We start from the raw sequence: 26,677 nt of genomic DNA, 5'->3' as shown, positions 1-26,677 counted from the left end.
AATTGGGGATATCGCCCCCTTTACAGAAGAAAAGCATCCGTTAACCTTTCTGTTCATACAGGCAAAAAGATTGATAGCCATGAAGTGGAAGTCTAGCCTCCCACCGACACTCCGCCAATGGCTTGATCTAATCAACCAAAGCCTCCTGTTATACAGAATAATAACCTTTTATAAACGTGGATGCCCCAATACGTTTGAAAAGATTTGGTCAGTTTGGGTAGACGAACATCTTCCAGCAGCATAGGTATACTTGTCTACATGTGTGCAATAAGAAGTACTTTCCCTTTGCTCTTTTCGCTCTTCTGAATTTAGCTAACTCATTAACGAGAATGACAGCAGATTGAAGTTAAAGCAGTTTATTAAAGGCACACAATTCACGACTGATATAAAAAGGTACAAGTATGGACGGAACTAGGTATAACATATACTGTCACTTTATAACATACGCTGTCGTAGGTTAAACTTGTTTACCTGAATGTAACCTGTACTTCCTGTTTTTTTTTTGTATGACAAAAAAATTCAATAAGAAATATTTGTTAAAAAAAAAAGTTAACTCAAAGGTGAGCAACCTAAGCTATAGTTCTTCTTTAGAATGTACAGCATTTGTTTCACCCTACTCCACACTGCTGCCCTAGTCCTGAGCAAGTCTGGATTATACAGTAAATATACCAATGACTTTAATATAGTTTAGCTGCAACCTTCCCTTATTTAATAACAGTGTGTAAATTGATGTAAAAGAATCTGAAGTTTTTTGTTTCAGTTCCTCACAGCAATACTCCACTGTGCAACGAGCTGGATGGTGGATAATATATAGCACAATAATAATTTGCATCATCTTCTAGTAAAGCGCCTTTAATAGTTAAATGGGCAACATTATTAGGGGAATCTTTGGATCCAGAGAACCGATCAGGTACCCCATCTCCCTGGTGTTTGCTTGAGTCAGAATCAAACCACATTAAGTATCTGGGTCGATTCCCTGCTTTCTGCTGGTACCAGTGTAGATAGCGATCACTGATACTGTAACCTCTGAGTGTGCAGGAGATTCTCACTGTCTCCCCCAATTTCACTGATTCAGACACTGGTTGTATTAGAAAGACTTGTGCGGCCGAATCTACAACAGAGAAATAGAAGTGTTAGAAACATTAAATGTAAAACTGATATATTAAACCACAGTGTCTCCCAGGTGCTCTTACATGTACAGAGAGAGGTGAGAGAGAGGAGGAGGACAGCCCAGGACATGGTTCAGTACAGGATTGCTCTGCTACTATGGTACTGTATCTCCTATCAGGATCCCTATTAAATCCCTGCACAGATCTGACCCAGCCCTTGTATGTAAATGAGCTCACAGCTGCTTCATTTATTTCTATTACTATATTATTATTATACAACTATTTTAATGAGATTTGGCCCAGTAAATTTGTGATGAACAACTTGCAATAATGAACACTGTGCAACGACTTAGAAACAGTGTAAAAGAAGAGTGAACAATTAAAAGTAATTAAAACTAATTGTAATGAAACTACAGCTTTGTGTTAAGAATCTGTATAGAAATTGTTTGTTAAATAATTACTAGGTAAAGAATGGTGCTACGTACTGAGTTGAAGCAAAAATCATAAGAAAAAAGCAGCACTAACTGGAATTTTTGAAAAATAAAAAGAATAAATGTAATATTCAGTCTGAGCGCAGGCCTTTATCAAGAGTGATGAATCCCAAACCAACTATATACCTTGAAGTGTGGGGTGCCCTAAATTGGTGCCAAAATTACCTTATAGTGATGTCATTCCTATCCCTGAAGTGAGGAAACAGAACTCTATGAAGAAGCCCAATAATGTGAAGGCAAATTATGAAAAAAGGCTTATGGTGAATGAGTATGAGTTAATAGTGATTTGCACCTGTCTATGATGCAATGTAACATAGCTGAAACATTTCAGAGCAGGGCAATACTTTGCAACAATTGTACAGAAACAGAATAACACTTCCCTGCATTGGCAGAAAGCCAGCAAATAAACTCTCTGAACTGATTATAGATTCGCCCTGTCCTTAATGAGCCACTATTGTCACTTGCTGGGCCACTCCTGCCTCTATACAAGCTCTTCAAGTAGTAAAACACTGGCACTCAAGGACGTCCGCACCTAATAAACTAGCAAGGGGTAAACTGCATGAAGTTCCTTGAGTGCCAGTGTTTTACTACTTGAGGATTCATTGGAGGATGCCGTACTCCTAACACTGTGCACCATGTGTTCTCGTTTTATAAACTTTAGGAGTGTGCTCTGCCTCACCTTCCTTCTCTTCTATACAAACTCTTACCATACACACATGACCATAATCGGGAAATGCCCCCTGCATAGGCGGCTAATATTCATTATTCCCCAGCAGAGGGGCTGTAATACAATTAGAACCATCACTCAACTGCCCCCTCTGTCTGGGGGTGATTTCTTTAGTTACATGCATTAGGGTAAGGCCACACGAGGAGATTCGGGGAGATATTGTCGCCTGGCGACTAATCGCCTCGTCTTTTGTGTGACTATCTCCCCGAACTGCCTCAGCGTTTTTCCCCATAGGCTAGAATGAAAGTTCACCTGCGCTAATACACACGCGGCAATGCGTTTTCTATAGTCACCTGAAGTTGCCTCACTGAGGCAACCTTGGGCGACTATTGAAAATGCATCGCAGGGGGCAGTTGAGCCATCGCAGGTAATTTTGCCTGGTCATGTGCTTTCAGGAAGAGCCAGCACTTTAGGATGGAACTGCTTTCTGGCAGGCTGTTGTTTCTCCTACTCAATGTAATTGAATGTGTTGCAGTGGGACCTGGATTTTTCCTATTGAGTGCGGTTCTCAGATCTACCAGGCAGCTGTTATCATGCAAAAAAGCTATCAGACAAGCTATAGTCAATATGCAAAAGGTATTTCAGCAAGGAGTAAAATTAACCTCAAATATTTTTCTAAATATGTAAATAGTAAAAAAATGAAGAAGGATGGGGTGGGACTATTGTTGTCAGAGGGTGTTCAGTTGATTGATGATAAAGCAGAAATTTTGAACTGTTGTTTTTTATCTGTCTGCAATGGCAGTGGATGTAATCTACTTTGAATTTGCTAAAGCATTTGATACAGTACCACACAGAAGATTCATGGTTAAATTAAGGAGTATTGGCCTGGAACATAGTATTTGTAATTGGATAGATTACAAAGAGTGGTGGTAAATGGAACATTTTCTGATTGGACCAGTGTTGTCAGTGGAGTATATTAAGGCACCCAAGGGACTGTGCCTAGAGCAGCAGGTTTTGGGGGTGGCCCTTGGGTGCCTATAAATTTATTTTTTGAAATTTATAAAAATAAACGCCCAGCCTCTTTCATGGATTTCCATTGGAAATCCGGTGAAAGAGCTGGGGGTGATGAGTAAGGGACCAGAATGGTTTGTGGAGGTGATGTTACACGCACACTGCACACGACATCACTTCTGCAAAGTCCGTGCGTGTGACATCAAGGTGTAGGGGGAGCGTATTTAGGTCCGATGCCTAGGGCATCTTCAGTGGGTGTGTGTAGGTATGTGCACTGGGATTCATTTGGAGGGGTTAAACATGATGGACTTTGGTATTTTTTCAACCCAACTTAACTGTATAACTATAACTAAATAATATACTAATATTTGGGTAGAATTCTGGACACCCACTTTCTCAGATTGCTATACTGCATAAGAAAGGCCACACTTACTTGTTTGTGTGTATCTTATCTTATTGCCCATGTAACCTCTGCTGTGCCCTATGAAAAACTTAAATGGCCTTTCCATGATTTTTAACTTTCTGCACATAGACTAATCTGACAAACTGAATTAGATGATTTTTGTAATAAGCAATAACTGTACCATGTCTGTCTGAATTTCCTACTGTTTATTTGCTTCCTTTGTTCATCACCACCAGTCTGTCTGTTTTTCCTACTGGTATCTGGTCTCTAAGGCTCATGCTGTAACCACTTTCACTGTCTGAGACTTTTAACTGCAGTTGTCAAATTCTGATTCAGGGGTTTATTTGGAGCTATTATAGAGGCCTCTCACCTAGGGGCACATTTACTTAGCTCGAGTGAAGTATTAGAATGAAAAGTACTTCGAATTTTGAAGTATTTTATTGGCTACTCCGAACATCGAATTGGCTACTTCGACCTTCGACTTCGAATCGAACGATTCAAACAAAAAATCTTTCGACTATTCGACCATTCATCGAAGTACTGTCTCTTTAAAAAAAACTTCGACCACCTACTTCGCCACCTAAAACCTACCGAGCACCAATGTTAGCCTATGGGGAGGGTACCCATAGGCTTTCCTAACAATTTCTGATCAAAGGAAAATCATTCGATCGATGGATTAAAATCGAAAGAATTGCGGTAAATCCTTCAACGTCGATATTCGAAGTCAAAGGATTTAACTTCGATGGTCGAATAACGAGGGTTAATTAACCCTCGATATTCGACCCATAGTAAATGTGCCCCTTTGTGTTTGAAAAATATTTTATCCAAACTTTCCCCCATGCTTTTAAGTTGTACAAATATCTTTTATTTTACTTCTACCCTGAATCATGAACCTTGCAGAATAAACTCTGCTGCTCCTGGCCCTCCTTATAGTAAATATACCAATGCTACTGTATTTTTGTAATATTTTGTTGCATATTATAGCATTAAATCAATGTTAAATAAAACATCTGAGCTTTTGTTTCAGTTCCTCACAGTAATACACCACTGTGCAACGAGCTGGATGGAGGATGGTATACAGAACAGTAATAATCTGAATCATCTTCTAGTAAGGCTCCTTTAATGGTTAAATAGCCAACATTATTAGGGGAATCTTTGGATCCCGAGAACCGGTCAGGTACCCCATCTCCCTGGTGTTTGCTAAAGTCATACAGATAATACAGTAAGTATCTGGGGTGATTCCCTGCTTTCTGCTGCTACCAGTACTGATACTGTAACCACTGAGTGTGCAGGAGATTCTCACTGTCTCCCCCAATTTCACTGATTCAGACACTGGCTGAGTAAGAGAGACTTGGGCAGCTGAATCTGTAACACAGAAGCAGAAGTGTTAGAAACATTAAACAGGTAGATTCTTATTAAATGAAAGGAAACCCCAGTTTCTCCCAAATGCTCTTACATGTACAGAGAGAGGTGAGAGAGAGGAGGAGGACAGCCCAGGACATGGTTCAGTACAGGATTGCTCTGCTACTATGGTACTGTATCTCCTATCTGGATCCCTATTAAATCCCTGCACAGATCTGACCCAGCCCTTGTATGTAAATGAGCTCACAGCTGCTAGTCACTTGCACCATTTGCTTCATTTATTTCTGAAATGTAAACTATTGTGTAACTATTTTTTATGGCGTTTGACGCAGTATTGTCATTAATAGACAACATATAATATTAAAAGGCTGTACATTGCATTGAATTTGTTTCATTGTATTGTGACAACACACTACAATATGCCTTTTTGATAGAAAGAGACCCAAGTGATATTTTGAGATCCAGAGCAAACCAAAATTGAAGATCCAGAGCAAACCAAAATTGAAGATTTCTTGTAATTTCTTAGGCTTTGTAGACATTCTGTTTGACACATATGAGTGACTGGCCGTAGCAGAACATAGAGGGGCTGCATGAAACCCCAAGTTACTGGTTTGGTATATGTATTGTAGGTGCCATGAAGCTTTCTTTGATGCAAAGATTGATCATACTCGTCTCAGCACAGTCAGGATAAATGTATAAAGCGTATGGTAGAACAGTGATTGAACAGCAATAAAAATACTCCAGTAAAAACTGCTTTTATTCACATCATATGGCAACTGACAGAGCTGCACAGATCAGGCACTACCTTTAAAGAGGTGGTTCACTTTTCAGCTAACTTTTTTTTTTAGAATGGCTAATTCTAAGCAACTTTTCAACTAATATTCGTTTGTATTTTTTATAGTTTTTGAAATGATTGGCCTTCTTCTTCTGACTCTTTTCAGTTTTCAAATGGGGGGGGTCACTGACCCAAGTCTAAAAAACCAAATGCTCTGTACGGCTACACATTTATTGCTATTGCTACTTTTTATTACGCATCTTTTTATTTGGGCACTCCCCATATTGCAGTCTCTTATTCAAATCAATGCATGGTTGCTAAGGTATTTAGATCTTAGCAACCAGACTGCTGAAACTGCAAACCGGGGAACTGCTGACTAAAAAGTTATATAACTCAAAACCCACAAATAATAAAAAATGAAAACCAGTTGCAAATTGTTGCAGAATATCACGCTATCCATCATACTCAAAGTGAATTTAAAGGTGAACAACCCCTTTAACAAGGGCCAAGTAGAGCCTAAAATGTTCCTGTTCAGGCCTAAATAATATTGCAGCAGTATAGCATTATTTGCTGCTGCTCAAAACAAACAGAAAAAAAATAAAAATAATAAGTAAAATAAAAATAAATAAAAATGTATTTTTGGTTGTTTGTATATGTTAGCTAAAAAAATCAGAGTAACGAAGATCAAAGGGAAAGATATTGTACAGCATTTTAATATTTGTGTTTTAGTAGATAAAAGGGGCATTTACGAATCCCCCAGGCAGGAGTTTAGGAGTACTGGGGTGCAAGAGCATGTATGGAGCACTTCACCTGCAGCCATTTTTGCACTACCTCAACTTTGTTTTTGCTTTGTAAATGAGCCTTATTGTGCACAGTAATGTTTTAAAGATTAAACTTTACTATCATCTGGGAGATGCACTGCTTATATATGTGATAGCAGCGGGTGCTCCCACAACCCCCCCCCTGTGTATTTGCTTTTACAGCCTGTAGCTTTGGCTGAGCTTCTTGTGGCTTGTAGCACCCCCCATACCCACCCCTATTAATTAATAGTGGCCCTATGCTTTTAACTGCACCATATTTATACATTTTTGTCAAAAATGGGCGTTGGTTTGGGCAATCACTCTCTCTTAAAAGCTGCAATTCAGCAGCGGGGGAGGTTTTAGCCCTCCAGAAACCAAGGTTCAGCAGACTTTTACTTTTTACTTTACTATTGCTATTATGCAGAGAGACACAGGATCCTCAATACTATGACTGGTAGGTAAACAAGTTAGGGACCGCCATATGGGGTTTACCTTGACATGGTATGGTGGCTTTTCAACTTTATGATCATAACTTTGCAACTAAAAACCCCTGTCTTTGTTAACACATGCATTTGCATATCTACTGAATTACTGAATTACTTAGACAGGGGCCCAGGGAATGTGCACTGACCCATTTGGATATGCCAGTAGCACTTCCCTTATACTTATATATATTTTTACTTAGCAATGCGGGTGCTCCCACAACCCCCCCTGTGTATTTTCATTTTTGCACTACCTCAACTTTGTTTTTGCTTTGTAAATGAGCCTTATTGTGCACAGTAATGTTTTAAAGATTAAACTTTACTATCATCTGGGAGATGCACTGCTTATATATGTGATAGCAGCCCTAGGAAACCATAAACAATGTGCGTAATCTGCACCTATATAGTAGAGTAGTGGGAGGGGCAGTCCTGATACACCCACTCACCCCTCAATGCTTAAGTGCTTGGGGGCAGTCAAGGGGGACCATATTTTAAGAGGCATATTTACTATGTGTGGAAGTTTATATTTGCAGTATTTTTTTACCAAAAATAAGGTTTTTGCCAAGAGAAATTTCTCCAGGTTCAGACTAGCGAACGATCATTATAAGAATACAGCAGCCACATTTGCATGTTATTATTCACTTTAATATTCAACGTCACTTTTTTGAGGGAAGTTCGTCACAACTGAATTTACTCTTACAACAGTGTACTAATGATTCATAGTAAATATGAGAAATGTTGTGAAAATACTTTGGAGAAGTTAGACGAGGAGCAAACAATATGTCTATGAAGATTCTCATCTATCCAGGTCATAATATATACAGAATTAAGTCAAAGGCAGCTGGATATTTCGTTTTTCCTTGAAAATGTTTCACCACTCGTCTGAGTGACTTCTTTATTTCACCACTCATCCGAGTGGCTTCTTTAGTTGAACTGTATAAAAGTCCAGTTGTCTTTGACTTAATTCTACTAGATACTGTTTATGAGGAAAAAAGTCACAATTAAACCCCAATACACCCCAAAAAGGGTGGATGTTCCACGTTTTTTTTCATAAAATTTAAATTACCAGGAATTACCTTTTTCCTTCATTATGTGACCTGCATTGTACTGGGGGTCCCAGGTCCCACCTGGCCTGTTGCCTTAGGGACCCCACACCACTTCTGAGCCCCCCAGCCACAAATCACCCTCTGACCCTGTTAGCATTGCTTTGTGGATGATTTACAGTATATATTGAATTACAAAGAAAAACTTTTTTTAGGCATTTTCAGATTTATTAATGGTCAACATACAGTGAGTTTAGAAACTGTAGCATAAGCTACAGTGGAGCTTCAATTTTACATCCCCTGATTTTAAGTTTCCCTTCATTTTACATTTTGTTTTGAGGTTCCACCTTTATATTATGCATAACACATTTCCCTGATTTTACATTTTCCTGGATTTTACCCTATTTCTTATGGTCCCCTGAAAAATGTAAAATGGGTGTTGCATTTAATAATGGCAAACTAGAGATCTGTAAACTTAGGGCTATGCTAGATGATATGCTTTGACTCCCATGCAAACTCTCCTCTAGCACAGATAAAACATTGATGTTTCGTATTGTGCTGAACTGGTGACTGTAAGAAATCATTCCTATCTTAACCTCTGCTGGGTTTGAGCTTGGCATGTGGTACATTATGGCTTTCTTTGCTTACCTCTATGCTATACAGGCAAGTTAGAGGTATAGGTTCACCCTGTATTGAAGCCTAACTATTACAGTCTGTGTCCCATATTCATCTAATTGCTCCCAGCTTCTCTGCAATAATTATTAGGCGCAGCTCATTCTCAGAGACCTCCCAACAGAGACTGCCTATATAAACCCTGTGCTTCTATTGTATCCTTACCAGTTCTTAGATCTACTTGCCAGCTGGTCATCCTGCCTGTGGTAGGCGCTACTGATCTTGACTACCTTGAACCTTGCCTGGTCTCTGGGCTTTGTGTTCTGAAGCTTGGAGTTTTCGCTGCCTTTCCAGTAAACCTGCTTGATGAATTTTGTATTTAGGTTTCGGGAATCTCTACTGTGACAGCAAATATTTGATTATTGGGAATAAAATAACCTCTTGTGTAGAGATCCTGAGGGTTAGGCATTTCTCCGGCAGTTTCCCCCTGTAGTTTGGACACCAAAGTGGTCCTTGGTGAGCCCTGGGTGAAAGACCCTTTCTAACTCGGTTCTGGTTCATTGATTGCCCACTAGGTGGCAGTGTATAATATTTTAAGGGAGAGCACACATGCTCAAGGCTCTCTTCCTGGATCACACCTTGTGGGGAGGTTGGTTCAGGACTGGGTCAGAGTCGGTTACAGGCCCTGGTTGGGGGCAGTTCTATTTAGTGATATGAGTTTGAATTATAGTCACTCTAGGAGTGAAAGTTTTTGGAAGTTCAACTAATGAGCAACTTTCTGGCTCCAAAAAGGAGAGTAGTTGCGGTTAGCACTCTTGTGGTGTTGAAGAGGTTACTATCTAATCACTGTGACACTGATAAACTGCCTGTTTATTCAATAAAGAAGTTCATCTGGTTTGAAGCAAAAACTAAACTGCAGGTTATTTCAATCTGGTTGATCTGTGCACCAGGAAACAAGCGAGGATACACCTGAGGGTAAGGTGCTCAAAGGGCCATTGCACATCACAGGGAACATTTAGCACATAGCTCACGAGTTCCAGTTCCAATTGACAGCAAGTCACACTACTTTAACACATATTTCATTCCCACCTACGGGTGTGCTACATGCGTTCTAGGGAATTTTGTTGACAAGATGATAGTTAGTCTGTCCATATTACCAAGGGACCCTGAAGGGGGGAAATATTGCTTCGAAATGTGCTTATTTTCCTATATGATGGGTAGGAACCTTGGCCAAATCAGACATATGTCAACCACAGAAAGAACAAAGTTCCCTGGTCCCACATAAAGATGATGATGATAAAGAACAACAATCCCTTGTTTCAGTTGTGGTGCCTGCAGTTCCATCATTTTAGGTGATGATGTTGCCCATTTGCAGAAAAATTTAAATAAATAAGACAGTGGACAATGAATGCGGGTCAAGTCAGACCTTACGATAAGTAAGCCTGGCCACTTTGGCTTCCTCACATGTTCCAAAAATGTACAGCCAGATTGGCACCTGATACAACTGACCCTGCTGTGTTTAGATTGTAAACTCCACTGAGGCGGGGACTGGTGAGAATAACGAAGAATGATGAAATGTGCCAGTGCTGTATAAATAACAGATGATAACTATATGGGCGTTGGTTTGGGCAATCACTCTCTCTTAAAAGCTGCAATTCAGCAGCGGGGGAGGTTTTAGCCCTCCAGAAACCAAGGTTCAGCAGACTTTTACTTTTTACTTTACTATTGCTATTATGCAGAGAGACACAGGATCCTCAATACTATGACTGGTAGGTAAACAAGTTAGGGACCGCCATATGGGGTTTACCTTGACATGGTATGGTGGCTTTTCAACTTTATGATCATAACTTTGCAACTAAAAACCCCTGTCTTTGTTAACACATGCATTTGCATATCTACTGAATTACTGAATTACTTAGACAGGGGCCCAGGGAATGTGCACTGACCCATTTGGATATGCCAGTAGCACTTCCCTTATACTTATATATATTTTTACTTAGCAATGCGGGTGCTCCCACAACCCCCCCTGTGTATTTTCATTTTTGCACTACCTCAACTTTGTTTTTGCTTTGTAAATGAGCCTTTTTGTGCACAGTAATGTTTTAAAGATTAAACTTTACTATCATCTGGGAGATGCACTGCTTATATATGTGATAGCAGCCCTAGGAAACCATAAACAATGTGCGTAATCTGCACCTATATAGTAGAGTAGTGGGAGGGGCAGTCCTGATACACCCACTCACCCCTCAATGCTTAAGTGCTTGGGGGCAGTCAAGGGGGACCATATTTTAAGAGGCATATTTACTATGTGTGGAAGTTTATATTTGCAGTATTTTTTACCAAAAATAAGGTTTTTGCCAAGAGAAATTTCTCCAGGTTCAGACTAGCGAACGATCATTATAAGAATACAGCAGCCACATTTGCATGTTATTATTCACTTTAATATTCAACGTCACTTTTTTGAGGGAAGTTCGTCACAACTGAATTTACTCTTACAACAGTGTACTAATGATTCATAGTAAATATGAGAAATGTTGTGAAAATACTTTGGAGAAGTTAGACGAGGAGCAAACAATATGTCTATGAAGATTCTCATCTATCCAGGTCATAATATATACAGAATTAAGTCAAAGGCAGCTGGATATTTAGTTTTTCCTTGAAAATGTTTCACCACTCGTCTGAGTGACTTCTTTATTTCACCACTCATCCGAGTGGCTTCTTTAGTTGAACTGTATAAAAGTCCAGTTGTCTTTGACTTAATTCTACTAGATACTGTTTATGAGGAAAAAGTCACAATTAAACCCCAATACACCCCAAAAAGGGTGGATGTTCCACGTTTTTTTTCATAAAATTTAAATTACCAGGAATTACCTTTTTCCTTCATTATGTGACCTGCATTGTACTGGGGGTCCCAGGTCCCACCTGGCCTGTTGCCTTAGGGACCCCACACCACTTCTGAGCCCCCCAGCCACAAATCACCCTCTGACCCTGTTAGCATTGCTTTGTGGATGATTTACAGTATATATTGAATTACAAAGAAAAACTTTTTTTAGGCATTTTCAGATTTATTAATGGTCAACATACAGTGAGTTTAGAAACTGTAGCATAAGCTACAGTGGAGCTTCAATTTTACATCCCCTGATTTTAAGTTTCCCTTCATTTTACATTTTGTTTTGAGGTTCCACCTTTATATTATGCATAACACATTTCCCTGATTTTACATTTTCCTGGATTTTACCCTATTTCTTATGGTCCCCTGAAAAATGTAAAATGGGTGTTGCATTTAATAATGGCAAACTAGAGATCTGTAAACTTAGGGCTATGCTAGATGATATGCTTTGACTCCCATGCAAACTCTCCTCTAGCACAGATAAAACATTGATGTTTCGTATTGTGCTGAACTGGTGACTGTAAGAAATCATTCCTATCTTAACCTCTGCTGGGTTTGAGCTTGGCATGTGGTACATTATGGCTTTCTTTGCTTACCTCTATGCTATACAGGCAAGTTAGAGGTATAGGTTCACCCTGTATTGAAGCCTAACTATTACAGTCTGTGTCCCATATTCATCAGCAAATATTTGATTATTGGGAATAAAATAACCTCTTGTGTAGAGATCCTGAGGGTTAGGCATTTCTCCGGCAGTTTCCCCCTGTAGTTTGGACACCAAAGTGGTCCTTGGTGAGCCCTGGGTGAAAGACCCTTTCTAACTCGGTTCTGGTTCATTGATTGCCCACTAGGTGGTAGTGTATAATATTTTAAGGGAGAGCACACATGCTCAAGGCTCTCTTCCTGGATCACACCTTGTGGGGAGGTTGGTTCAGGACTGGGTCAGAGTCGGTTACAGGCCCTGGTTGGGGGCAGTTCTATTTAGTGATATGAGTTTGAATTATAGTCACTCTAGGAGTGAAAGTTTTTGGAAGTTCAACTAATGAGCAACTTTCTGGCTCCAAAAAGGAGAGTAGTTGCGGTTAGCACTCTTGTGGTGTTGAAGAGGTTACTATCTAATCACTGTGACACTGATAAACTGCCTGTTTATTCAATAAAGAAGTTCATCTGGTTTGAAGCAAAAACTAAACTGCAGGTTATTTCAATCTGGTTGATCTGTGCACCAGGAAACAAGCGAGGATACACCTGAGGGTAAGGTGCTCAAAGGGCCATTGCACATCACAGGGAACATTGAGCACATAGCTCACGAGTTCCAGTTCCAATTGACAGCAAGTCACACTACTTTAACACATATTTCATTCCCACCTACGGGTGTGCTACATGCGTTCTAGGGAATTTTGTTGACAAGATGATAGTTAGTCTGTCCATATTACCAAGGGACCCTGAAGGGGGGAAATATTGCTTCGAAATGTGCTTATTTTCCTATATGATGGGTAGGAACCTTGGCCAAATCAGACATATGTCAACCACAGAAAGAACAAAGTTCCCTGGTCCCACATAAAGATGATGATGATAAAGAACAACAATCCCTTGTTTCAGTTGTGGTGCCTGCAGTTCCATCATTTTAGGTGATGATGTTGCCCATTTGCAGAAAAATTTAAATAAATAAGACAGTGGACAATGAATGCGGGTCAAGTCAGACCTTACGATAAGTAAGCCTGGCCACTTTGGCTTCCTCACATGTTCCAAAAATGTACAGCCAGATTGGCACCTGATACAACTGACCCTGCTGTGTTTAGATTGTAAACTCCACTGAGGCGGGGACTGGTGAGAATAACGAAGAATGATGAAATGTGCCAGTGCTGTATAAATAACAGATAATAACTATAAAAATAAAGAAAGAAAGATTGGTATGTGGTAACATAAGAGATCATATTTTTAAAATGTCAAAAACAATACATAAACTGTGCCTTACATCTGTTGCAATGTAAGGCACAGTGGGTCAATATTATAATTATTATATTATAATTATATTAGATTTACCTATACTAGATAATATTATAACAGAGAGCCCTTTGGTCTAAATGAAAATTTAAGCTTGAAATTTATTTTATATGAAATGCTTTTTCTTTATTTCTTGGTATCTAAGCATTTGGACTTAATTACTATCTCCAATAAATACGAAAGTGAGCACATTTGAAAAACCTTGTGGAGATGTATTCACCATATTGTAAGCATCTGGGAATAATGGTGCCCATTTCTCTTTTGCTGAGGTTTCTGCTATGAGTGGCATTGCTACAGGGAAGTATCTTGAATTTTTGTTTCAGTTCCTCTCAGCAATACACCACTGTGCCACGAGCTGGATGGAGAATGCCATGTATTACAGTAATAATCTGCATCATCTTCTAGTAAGGCTCCTTTAATGGTTAAATAGCCAACATTATTAGGGGAATCTTTGGATCCAGAGAACCGATCAGGTACCCCATCTCCCTGGTGTTTGCTTGAGTCAGAATTAAACCACAGTAAGTATCTGGGGCGATTCCCTGCTTTCTGCTGGAACCAGTTCACAGCACGATCACTGATACTGTAACCACTGAGTGTGCAGGAGATTCTCACTGTCTCCCCCAATTTCACTGATTCAGACACTGGTTGAGTTACAGAGACTTGGGCAGCCGAATCTGTAACACAGAAACAAAAGTGTTAGAAACATTAAATACAAAACTGAGACACAAAGCCCATTGTCGCCCAAGTGCTCTTACATGTACAGAGAGAGGTGAGAGAGAGGAGGAGGACAGCCCAGGACATGGTTCAGTACAGGATTGCTCTGCTACTATGGTACTGTATCTCCTATCAGGATCCCTATTAAATCCCTGCACAGATCTGACCCAGCCCTTGTATGTAAATGAGCTCACAGCTGCTAGTCACTTGCACTATTTGCTTCATTTATTTCTGATGTTCAGCAAATAGAAATTTTCAATCAAAAATGTTTTGATGTGAATAATTTTACTGTATGTGTATATATCTTGACAATTCATGTCCTATTTGCAGGCAGCAGACAACAGGAGATGTCTAGGCTGGGAGTTGGGGGAAGGTCCCAAATCCCAAAGGGAATCAGTGTATAGATCTCCTGAATTTTGCCACTAGAAAGAGTTGAATCTAGAAAACTTTGATAATCCAATTGAAATCCTGGTAGTGTAACTAATTGTAAAAAAACTGTCTATCTAATCTATAGTTATGAGCAACATTTTTCACCATGGATGGATTTGTGGCACAACTCTGCATTTTTACGGCTAATATTTTCGTGAAACCACAGCAAAAAATTTGGTGTAAAAACACGGAAACAAAACACCCATAGACACTAGGCATATTTTGTGAGGAAAAAGTTGCTACAAAAAAGGTGAGTTTCACAACATATTCACTCATCTCTATATATAAATATTAGTTCTTTGATTTTTAAGCATACAGTTCAGTAAAACTGCATAAGAGTTATTATTATTATTATCTTTTTAAGGACAGATGAGAGCAGACCACTATCAATGATGGAATGGCCTTGTCATATGTTATTTATTTAACTATATCTCCTAGAATAATAGCTTTAGTGAAAAAAGTTTGTACCCTTTGTATTGTTGTTGAGCCTCCTGTAATATTTCCCTTTTCTCAGTAGTGCATTTCATAGAGACGTATTTCTGCCTTCAGAATTGTGGGATCCTACCTCAATTCCGCAGCTTTAGTTTGCTATTTAAGAGCATTGATTTCTGTGTTCAGTTTCCAGCTTATGAAATAAAAGACACTAGTGCCTTTTATTAAATATTGGGGTAAAAGTTCGAACTTGTTGGTGTGTTATGTCATAGGGCTCCACTAAGGAGCAGTACATCCCTGAGGAAGAAAAAAATCAAATGCAGTAATGAGTTATCAAAGTGGTGATTAACATTTCTAACTACTCCCAAGACTACAACGTGTACTGCAGGTAGACCAAGGCTATAGGTTACCAGCTGGTACAAAGGGTATCATTATTATTGAGAAAACAGACAAGAACTGAACAATACAAGAACTAACCCCTAAGAATGAATATGGCTAAAAATGCCATATTTTATATACTGAACTAAAAATTAACAAAAACTCAAATCCCAATTTGAAGATATCATGGTTTAGATAGATAATCCGAAAAATTTCTGGCAAAACCCCTAAAATATAGAGTGATTGTTATCATACCATTGGGGTTTTCACTCGAATTTAATCAAGTTTTTTCCAGATGAAAATTATTTGAGTACATAAGGCTAGGAATTTGGTCTAGTTTTTTTTATTTAAAAAATGAGATAGGAGAATTCAACCCTTAACTAAAAAAAAAAACTACCCTACGTAGACCCTCCTCCCTCCTGACCCGCCATCCTAGCTGCTACCCTGGGGAAATGCCCTTACTTTTTACTTACCCCTCGGTGTAGATTCAGGGATCGCAGTTTACTGCAGCCATCTTCCAGATCTTCGGTAACCTGAGACCGGCAAATTAGCGCATGTGCAGTTGGAGCAACTTCGTGGACGCGAAGACCCGGAAGATGGCTGCTGTGAACTGCAATCTGTGAATCTGCACCGAGGGGTAAGTAAAAGTTAGGGGCATTTCCCAGGGGGGGGCAGCTAGGTGGGGGGGGAGTGAGGGGGGTCTATGTAGGATGGGTGGTAGGGTTTTTTGTAGTTAAGGGTTGAATTCTCCTTTAATGCGTCAGCCTCAAGTTTCAGCAGCCCTATAACAGGCCTTCAAAACTGTCACAGGACTTCAGCATCTTAGATTTTGTTAGGAGTGTCAGTGACATGCACATGCTCAGTATGCTTTGGACAGATGTTGAGAGAAGAAGCTTAGGGGTAGTTGCAAATCACTAAACATGTCATATAGGATGATGCTAATGGTCTGATAATAAGTTTCTGATGCTAATTGCACTGGTGTTTGAGCTGTCATGTAATAAGAATCTGAATTAATTACTAATGAGCCTTGTATTGTGACTTTTATATTGTGTGTGTGGATATATATATATATACTGCATATTGTCAGTCAGTCCCTAAGATCAGATAACTGACAGCAGCATATAACATAAGCTGTGAACGAGTAGGAAAGAAGATGTGGGGCTACTAAGGCATTTCAAACATATGGGGCCTATTCATCATGCTGTGTAAAAAAAACATTGGAAAAAATCATCACTGGTGATGTTGCCCATAACACCCAATCATATTTTGCTTTTGTTTTCTAACTTGTAGGTGACTGTTGAAATCTAGTTACTGATTGTTTGCTATGGGTAACATCATCAGAGATGTTTTCTCCAATGTTTTACACAGCATGATAAATTTGCCCCTTAACATTTCTAGCCTACATATTTTTTAAGTTATAGTTCTTTCAGAATATACAGCAATTGTTCCTCCCTTCTTTGCAACGCTGCCCAGGCCTGGACCAGTTTGGCATAAATAGAAAGTACACCAATGCCCTGAATATATTTTAACTGCAAAATTCCCTTATTTATTATATCTATATATATATATATATAGATAGATATCTATATCTATATCTATATCTATATCTATATCTATATCTATATCTATATCTATATCTATATCTATATCTATATCTATATCTATATCTATATCTATATCTATATCTATATCTATATCTATATCTATATCTATATCTATATCTATATCTATATCTATATCGAGAGAGAGATATGGTATATATTTTATATGAAACAATGTTCAAAAAAATCAACTGAGCTTTTGTTTCAGTTCCTCACAGCAATACTCCACTGTGCAACGAGCTGGATGGAGGATAATATATAGCACAGTAATAATCTGCATCATCTTCTAGTAAAGCTCCTTTAATGGTTAAATAGCCAACATTATTATCTCGCTGGTGTTTCTTAGTCATACAGATAATACAGTAAGTATATGAGGCAATTCCTGCTTTCTGCTGGTACCAGTACAGAAAGAGATTACTGATACTGTAACCACTGAGTGTTCAGTAGATTCTCACTGTCTCCCCTAATTTTACTGATTCAGACAATGGGTGAGTAAGAGAGACTTGGGCAACCATAAGATACATTCTTATTAAATGAAAGGAACCCCTAGTGTCCCCCAAGTGCTCTTACATGTACAGAGAGAGGTGAGAGAGAGGAGGAGGACAGCCCAGGACATGGTTCAGTACAGGATTGCTCTGCTACTATGGTACTGTATCTCCTGTAACTTTGATGGAGTTTGACCAATAATGTCAGTAATAGACAACATAAACATTAAAGGACTGCACATAATATTTAATACTGTATATTTAAATGTATTTTTGAAAGCACAATAAAATATACTTTGCATGCTGGTTTTTTCTCTTTTCCATGTACTAATTTGCAAATGCAAATTAGAGTTTGGATTGAGTTCAGGATTCGCCCTAAATAAAGATTCGGTGCATCCATACCTATTATGTGAATAAAAGCGTTTTTTACTGAAGTTGTTTTTGATTCTAATATTAATAATATCAGGGTTGTGCTGACGACTACTTCACATTAAAACTAGTAACCTGTATATATAAGGATACAGAATTGGAGCAGTCACTAGATTGTATCTGATTATCACCAGTTCTCTCTGTTCATGAGTATTATCAGGCCCAGGCCAAGCCAACAACGCAGCTGGCTACTTCGCCCCCTCCACAGCGTGAATGCCCACACACGTCCGATAGGATGATGCAGGTGGGAGAGTGTGCACAGGAGAGAAGTGCCGGTGAGGGACAAAAGGTCTAGACAAGTGGAAGGCAACATAAGAGATACATGCTTGGTGTCCCCACTTCATTGTGCCCAAAGCACATACCTCTTCTGCCTACCCTTAGTTCCGGCCCTGAGTATCACAATGTGGCTGCCTTGAGCTCATCTGCTCAGTGCTGTGTTAATAACTGTTGGCTCTGGAGATAGATATTGTACCACATTTTAATATTCAGGTGTTAGTAGATAAGGGGGCATTTACTTATTCCCCCAAGCAGAACTTTGAGTATTAGGGGTGCAAGAGCACAACCATTAATGGTCATGCACAGAGCACTGCACTTGTAGCCATCTCTGCATAACCGCAATTGCTGTTAAACTCTGTATATGAGCTCTAATGTGTTCAGTAATTTTTAAAAAACATTACAATATAATATTAGCTGGGAGTTGTGTGCTGCTTATATATGTCATAATAGACTAGAGAGACCACAATACAATTTATGTAAGTCTTGCAGCTAGACAGTGTAGTGTAGTGGGAGAGGCAGGGCCATCTCTAGAGCAGTCCCAATACACCCCCTTACCCCCTCCAATGCTAAACTGCTTGAAGGCATTCATGGAGGATCATATTTTAGCACTAAGAGGCATATTTACAAAAGGGTGAAAATTTGGTAACTTTTCCCAAAAATGTACTCTCACATCAGTGTACTTTTTTTAAATGATTTAGAGAAAACATGAGCTGCGAAGAACACTCCCGAAGAATTGAGATGAAGGAGATGGAGTTAGATGAGGATCTGTCAAGATCTGTCATGATTTTTATAATTTTGTTTTGCCTGGTCATGTGCTTTCAGAAGTGCCAGCACTTTAGGATGGAACTGCTTTCTTGTAGGTTTTTGTTTCTCCTACTCAATGTAACTGAATGTGTCGCAATGGAACCTGCATTTTACTATTGAGTTCTATTCTTATATCTCCCAGGTGTTAAGACTTACCCTGGTGGTCAAGTGGGGCCGTTGGAGATGCCCGCAGCCCTAGTCTTTCTTGCTCAGCGCTGGTCTCTATGGTGCATGCGGTGTGCACTTCCGCATTTTACATGTATCGCGTGATAACATCATCACGCTTTGGCGCGATGTTTAAATATTTAAAGGGGCTTCGGGCTGTAACTTATTGCTCATTGTTAGGTCTATTTGATTAGTTACTGGATGTAATTTTGTCCGTGTATTATCTGGTTTTGGATCCCAGCCTGTCTGACTCTTCTGAACTCTGCCAATTCTGGCCTTTGCCTGCCTGACCATTCTCTGAACGCTGCCGATACCGACCCTGGCCTGCCTGACCATGCTTTATCGTCTACTCCTTGAAGCTGTTGTTGCCTTCCATCCTTTCCTTGGTAATGAACGTGCGCCTTTGCTCATTCAGATTGCTTGCTTTGCTCCTCTCAAGTTAAGATCTGAGTAGCTGAGGGCTCCTTCCGAGGCCAAAGGCGGCTGCTACAGGCGGAAGATTGAGCCGTGACCAGGAGCTTTGCACTTGTTCTGAATTTAGGGAGCCGTACGTGACACCAGAGAGCTGTTATCTTGTGTTAGCGAGCTGCTATCTGGTTACCTTGGTGTTTTACTAGAGGTTCTATGACTCTTTCGGTATAATCAAAACACAGTAGCTATGTATATGCAAAGGTTTTATTAAAGATGAAAACAATACATATTACCGAATGAGCAAAATGAGCAAAGAGTCTGCAGATCGAAGTTCTCAAATGATCCAAAAATGCCCTGTGGCAGTGTGCACAATCGCCACAGCGAAATCTCAACTGACCGAATGAAGACCCCCAGTTTATATAGACTCAAAAACAATGAGCTCATACATTAAACCACTTGGTTAATAACAGATCTCGCTTCCCATGCGCTCATCAGGATCTGGCCAGACTCCCAACAAGCACATCTGAAGCAGAGATCTTATCTAGCCAACTAGTAGCTTAATAGCATATTCTGCCCCCAGCTACAATAAAGGAAAAGTCTCATAAATGCTTCAGAAATCATAAGCATATTAGATAATACATATGAGAATATCCAGAGAATTTCCAAAAGTCATAAACGAGCAAGTGGGCGAGCTGCTAAGAGAGTGTTGCATGTGATCTAAGTGTTGCATGTGAATTAAGTGTTAAGCAGCGGTAAAAACCTTAAGGCGTTTAAAACCGAAAAGGCGTTTGTGAGGAATTGCATTTGGGAGACTGTAAGTACCCAGTGTAAATATGAGTGCAAGTGGGTTTGCTGGTATTACTGAGTGTGTGTCTTGTCACATGTATGTGGTGTTGGAGCAGCAGTTCCATTCAGTATTTACACGTGAGAGATGTCGGTGGGTTTTCATCTTGGAATCTGAACTGCAGACTCTAAGGGGTGAACTTGCAGCGGCAAACGAGGGGGAGGAAAGGAGGCTCACAGAGCAACCACTGGCAGTGGCTAGTGGAGTGGGGGAGGAGAAGGGGCAGTGGAGGCTAATGAGGGAGGAAGGTTTGTGACAGTCAGGAGGGGAAGTAGGGGACAGAAGAGTAGGGGGTTGGTCCACAGCTTGTCCAAAACAGCAAATTTGCTGTTTTGGCTGAAGATGCTGGGGAGGAAAACTCTGAACTAGCGTGTATGGAGCAGACTGACTCTCGGAGCACCCCAGGAGGCAGTGGCTCTTATACGGGTGGTGGGGGGGGGAGTGCAAGGAAAGAAAGGCAGGTTATAGTTATAGGGGATTCAATTATTAGAAAGGTGGATAGGGTAATCTGTCATAAGGCCCCTACATGCCGAACAGTCTGCTGCTTGCCTGGTGCTAGGGTTCGGCATGTGGTGGAACGAGTCGACAGATTATTGTGAGGGGCTGGAGAAGACCCAGCGGTCTTGGTACACATAGGTACCAATGACAAAGTTAGAGGAGGTGGTGAAGTCCTCAAGAACGATTTTATAAAACTAGGTGTAAAGTTGAAGGCGAGGACTTCCAAGGTAATTTTCTCAGAGATATTACCTGAGCCATGAGCAATGCTAAGGAGACACCGAGAGCGTAGGGAGATTAATGCGTGGCTGAGAGATTGGTGTAGGGAGGAGGGTTTTGGTTTTTGGAGAACTGGGCTGATTTCTCAGTCGGCTACAGGCTCTTTGCTAGGGATGGATCCTTGCAACATGATCTTGATTGAACTGGCAATCTGGGCAGCTAAGTGGCAAATGAGATTCAATGTTGATAAATGTAAAGTTATGCACCTGGGATGTAAAAATATTCAAGCCACTTATACCCTTAATGGTACTGCACTAGGCAAATCCATTATAGAAAAGGACATTGGAGTCCTTGTAGATGATAAACTTGGCTGTAGCAAGCAATGCCAGTCAGCAGCATCAAGGGCAAATAAGGTCTTGAGCTGTATTTAAAGGTGCATAGAGTCAAGGGAGGAGGGGGTCATTCTTCCACTGTATAGAGCACTTGTAAGGCCCCATCTAGAATATGCCGTACAGTTTTGGTCTCCATCACTCAAACAGGACATTATTGTTTTAGAGAGGGTACAGAGAAGGGCAACTAAGCTGGTGAAAGGTATGGAAAATCTTAGCTATGAGGAAAGACTGGCCAAATTGGGGATGTTCACGCTGGAGAAGAGGCGCTTAAGGGGTGATATGATGACTATGTATAAATATATAAGGGGATCATATAATAATCTCTCTAATGCTTTATTTACCACTAGGTCTTTCCATCTGACACGAGGTCACCCATTCCGATTAGAAGAAAAGAGGTTCCGCCTAAATATTCGGAAGGGGTTTTTTACAGTGACAGCTGTGAAGATGTGGAATTCTCTCCCTGAATCAGTTGTACAGGCTGATACATTAGATAGCTTTAAGAAGGGGTTGGATGGATTTTTAGCAAGTGAGGAAATACAGGGTTATGGAAGATAGATCATAGTACAAGTTGATCCAGGGACTAGTCTGATTGCCATTTTGGAGTCAGGAAGAAATTTTTTCCCTCTCTGAGGCAAATTGGAGAGGCTTCAGATTGTTTTTTTGCCTTCCTCTGGATCAACTGCCAGTTAGGCAAAGATAATAAAAAAAAAAAAAGGTTGCACTTGATTGACGTGTGTCTTTTTTCAACCTTACTTACTATGTTACTATATTAAAAATATTTACTAGGTCACCGAGTTGAGTAATTTCCCCTTCCACAAAGCTTCATTATACAAGATTAAAGCTGTCTTGTCTTGTATTGGGTTCAACATGCCATATTGGATTCAATGGTAAAGCAGTTCTTTGTGAAAGTATTACAATGAAATAACAGTTCTTTGTGTTATATTTCTATCAAAGTCTTATATTTGTATCAAAGTATTACCATGAGCCATCATTGATAACATTCCTATTATAACACCTGGGAAATGTTTTTTGCCTCACCTGGTAAAGGGTTTTCTGATGCAAGGTTTTCACATGGCAAAACAGAACTGATAAGAGAAGAGAGATACAGTGGTATGTTTCCATCACATACAGTTTAATTATAGAAATGGCATCACCAAGGGACTGGAAAAACTTTGCCTAAAGTTCTTTGTATGTTCAGGGTTTAATGTACTAATTGGTTTATGACCATATATTGCTATGGACCTTCTGTATAACTTTGCTTTATTGACTAAATACACAAATGCCAGTACTGTATTTTTGCAAAAAAAAAAACTGACTTTTCCTTTATTTAATTGCATCATTTGAAGTGATGTTAAAAAAGCTGTATATGAATTTTTGTTTCAGTTCCTCACAGCAATACACCACTGTGCAACGAGTTGGATGGAGGATGATGTATAGCACAGTAATAATCTGCATCATCTTCTAGTAAAGCTCCTTTAATGGTTAAATGGGCAACATTATTAGGGGAATCTTTGGATCCAGAGAACCGATCAGGTACCCCATCTCCCTGGTGTTTGCTTGAGTCTGAAAAGAAATACAGTAAGTATCTGGGGCGATTCCCTGCTTTCTGCTGGTACCAGTGTAGATAGCGATCACTGATACTGTAACCACTGAGTGTGCAGGAGATTCTCACTGTCTCTCCCAATTTCACTGATTCAGACACTGGCTGAGTAAGAGAGACTTGGGCGGCCGAATCTGCAACACAGAAAAAAAAAGTGTTAGAAACATTAAATACAAAACTGAGACACAAAGCCCATTGTCCCCCAAGTGCTCTTACATGTACAGAGAGAGGTGAGAGAGAGGAGGAGGACAGCCCAGGACATGGTTCAGTACAGGATTGCTCTGCTACTATGGTACTGTATCTCCTATCAGGATCCCTATTAAATCCCTGCACAGATCTGACCCAGCCCTTGTATGTAAATGAGCTCACAGCTGCTAGTCACTTGCACCATTTGCTTCATTTATTTCTGAAATTTAAACAAAGTGAACACGTTATGGGGTTTGGTCAGGTAATGCCAGCAGGGCCGGATTTACATAGTGGGTGCCCCTAGGCCCACTGCCGTTCGTCGCCCCTGTACCCTCCCCTTTTTCATGCAAATTTTCATCATCTGGACTGGAGCAGTGGGGATTGTTGCACGGGAAATTTTAAAAATGATTGTATCTCCAGTGCATCCCCAGTGTTTTTGAACCAATGTGGGTGTGGTTGGGCAGAATGCCGCCCCCCTAAAATCCTGCCGCCCTAGGCCCGGGCCTAGGTGGCCTTTCCACAAATCTGGCCTGAATGCCAGTAATAGACACTATCACATACGAACATGCAATTTTTATCTCACATATGACCCCTGGCTACTCAATTGACTACAACCACTGAAAACCAGTTTCAATCAACTTGCACTTATAGGGTTCTATGTGAATACGTTTACTTTAGGCTAGGGCCACACGGCGCGATTTCGCCGCGATTCTGCGCTGGGCGAGTTGTCGCTGCGTTTTTTAAGCCGAAATAGCTTTGCTCATTTTGGCGCTGGCGTCAATGCAAATCGCGGCGAAATCGCTGCGCTAATTCACACGCGGCGATTCTTTTTCTACTGTCGCCCGGAAACGCCCAGCGAGGCAACTTCGGGCGACAATAGAAAAAGGATCGCCGCGTGTGAATTAGCGCAGCGATTTCGCCGCGATTTGCATTGGCGCCAGCGCCAAAGTTAACAAAGCTATTTCGGCTTAAAAAACGCTTAAAACCGCAGCGACAACTCGCCCAGCGCCGAATCGCGGCGAAATCGTGCCGTGTGGCCTTACCCTTATGTGGATACATATTAACATTTTTGGCACTCCGTGAGATATTTGCATGCAGCAGACATTGAGATCACAGAGAGGCCTACTAACCGCATGTCATTAGATGGAAAATGATCCAGTACTGGAATTTTTAAAAGCCTATTTATTCCTCACTCTAAATCAGGAATCCCATAGCAGTAATATTTGGGCACATTATTGAAATGATCTGCCACTTGCTCTATACTGCTGCCTGTGTGCTGAAGGTGTTAGCAATAGACACGTACTGGCACATAGTGACGCCCCACTCTCACATACTTCTTTAGGGCTGAAGGTGTCAATAGACATACTGACGTGCCAATACAGTAAACTAAAGAAGTATGGCGTCACTACGTTCCAGTACGTGTCTATTGCTAACACTTTCAGCACACAGGCAGCAGTATAGACCAAGTGGCAGATCATTACACTAATGTGCCCAAATATTACTGCTACGATTTACTCGATTCCTGTAATTTAATGTTAATGGTTCAAAGAACGTCGGGCTGAATGGTCGGCCCCCACACATTTTCACCTCACCAAATCTGGCCCTCGTTGCAAAAAGTTTGGACACCCCTGCTCTAAATGATAACATAAAATAAGGCAACAATGGATCATTATCACCCTCATTATATGAAGTCATAAGCGTGACATCGCCCAAGGCATAGAGTGGCCCACCAGTAAGACATCTCTGCTATAGATGATCATATTAAAAGGGATTCTGTCATAAGTATATGGTGTATTTTTTTATTTCTAAATTACACTGTATACATTACAAATAATTCACTCTTACATTTAAAACGTTATATGTATTTTTTTTTTGCTTAGTGCATTGTGCCTGATTCTAAGCTTTCAGAGGTGCCAGCACTACACAATAGAACTGCTTTCAGATAAGCTATTGTTTCTCCTACCAAGTGTACTTTCGAGAGTCCCATATCAAAACACGACTTGGGCTTCTCCTTATTGGGTGCTATTCTTATGGCTGCCACTAGGCGGGGCATGGGAGCATGTTTAGCCTCACTATAAATTTCATTTTGGGTGCTTTCATCAGAGAAAGTACCCTTGTGGTCTGAAACATGTAGTGCACAGATCTGACCCAGCCCTTGTATGTAAATGAGCTCACAGCTGCTAGTCACTTGCAGCATTTGCTTCATTTATTTCTGAAGTTTATACAAAGTGAACACATTTTATGGGGTTTGGTCAGGTAATGCCAGTAATCGACAGTATCAAATACAAACATGCAATTTTTTATCTCACATGTGATTGCAAAACTATTGACTGCAGCCACTAAGAACCAGCAGGAGCAGCACAATAACCTAATGCATTTTATAAAAAAACATGTTTTCCTGTGACTGAATCCCTTTAAGGTGGCTATACGTGGCCCCAACCATACTGTATCGGACTGATTAACTTGTGGGTATGGTTGCAACCCGGCCGGTATTTTACCTTCTATTTACCAGTAAAACACCTGCCAATGCTGGGGCTGGTATTACAAATTTACTGGTGTAGTTGCTGGTAAAAGTAAAATACCCTTAAACTGAGGCCATGACCTGCCCACACATCCCCCAACCATCCCAATCATACTATTTTTGCTCCCTGAAGTCCACCCTGGATGCTCTTTTGCATCATTGCTCTGCCTGATTTTTTCACCAGTCCTCCCCTTTACATCATGGCTGTGCCCCCTCTGTGACGCAATCCACCCTCTTTTACATCATGGCCTGGCCCCTTTAATCTCCGTACAATGGGCCATACATGTGGCTGTCCACCTCTATTGCCCATTTTAGGCATGAAACGCATGAGACTTATGCATGTCCTAATAAAGCTTTTTTAATTTTATATACATTTTGGCTACTACTTTACTATTTGATAGCCTCTTTCACATTTTCTATATATTGTACAACTGATCGGCAAACCCTTGGACTGGAGGTTATCCTGGTAAGAGACTACCTTATAAACTATATTATTATTTTTCCTTTGTTCTTTTTCTTTTTTGAATTTTGTTTAAGAACAGAGCCACACACCAATGTCTATGTAGCTATTTGATGTTCACCTCTTCACTTCATTTCCCCTAAACTTTTTCACCAGGGCCAATAATCCAGTAATCAAGGATCACAATTTT

The 26,677-nt window shown here is 40.2% G+C and overlaps 2 protein-coding genes and 1 gene segment (V, D, J or C); all 3 read right to left on the bottom strand.

Moving 5' to 3' along the window:
* XB5865341.S (uncharacterized XB5865341 S homeolog) overlaps positions 1–26,677 on the bottom strand; it is a 250,518-nt gene that overhangs the window by 144,063 nt on the left and 79,778 nt on the right. The gene's annotated exons all lie outside the window — the stretch shown is intronic.
* The window catches only part of LOC108705958 (immunoglobulin lambda variable 5-39), a 218,055-nt gene that overhangs the window by 137,788 nt on the left and 53,590 nt on the right, over positions 1–26,677 (bottom strand). Inside the window, exons 1-2 of one of the 4 annotated variants that reach the window (XM_041566816.1) lie at positions 23,537–23,643; positions 23,131–23,454 (exon numbers count right to left, since the gene is read on the bottom strand). The exons of the other annotated variants lie outside the window; for them this stretch is intronic. Of the exons in view, the coding sequence (XP_041422750.1) occupies positions 23,131–23,454; positions 23,537–23,582 (370 nt within the window). The 5' untranslated portion in view covers positions 23,583–23,643. Of the gene's footprint in view, positions 1–23,130; positions 23,455–23,536; positions 23,644–26,677 lie in introns of those variants that run through there. 4 annotated transcript variants of the gene reach the window in all.
* Positions 429–1,344, bottom strand: LOC121394803. The segment is given in 2 exon segments: positions 429–1,111; positions 1,194–1,344. Coding segments are annotated over 2 exon segments (393 nt in total).

The sequence above is a fragment of the Xenopus laevis genome, chromosome 1L, assembly GCF_017654675.1.
Source record: "Xenopus laevis strain J_2021 chromosome 1L, Xenopus_laevis_v10.1, whole genome shotgun sequence".
NCBI classification, from domain to species: domain Eukaryota; kingdom Metazoa; phylum Chordata; class Amphibia; order Anura; family Pipidae; genus Xenopus; species Xenopus laevis.
This window is presented reverse-complemented; position numbering and strand designations above follow the sequence as displayed.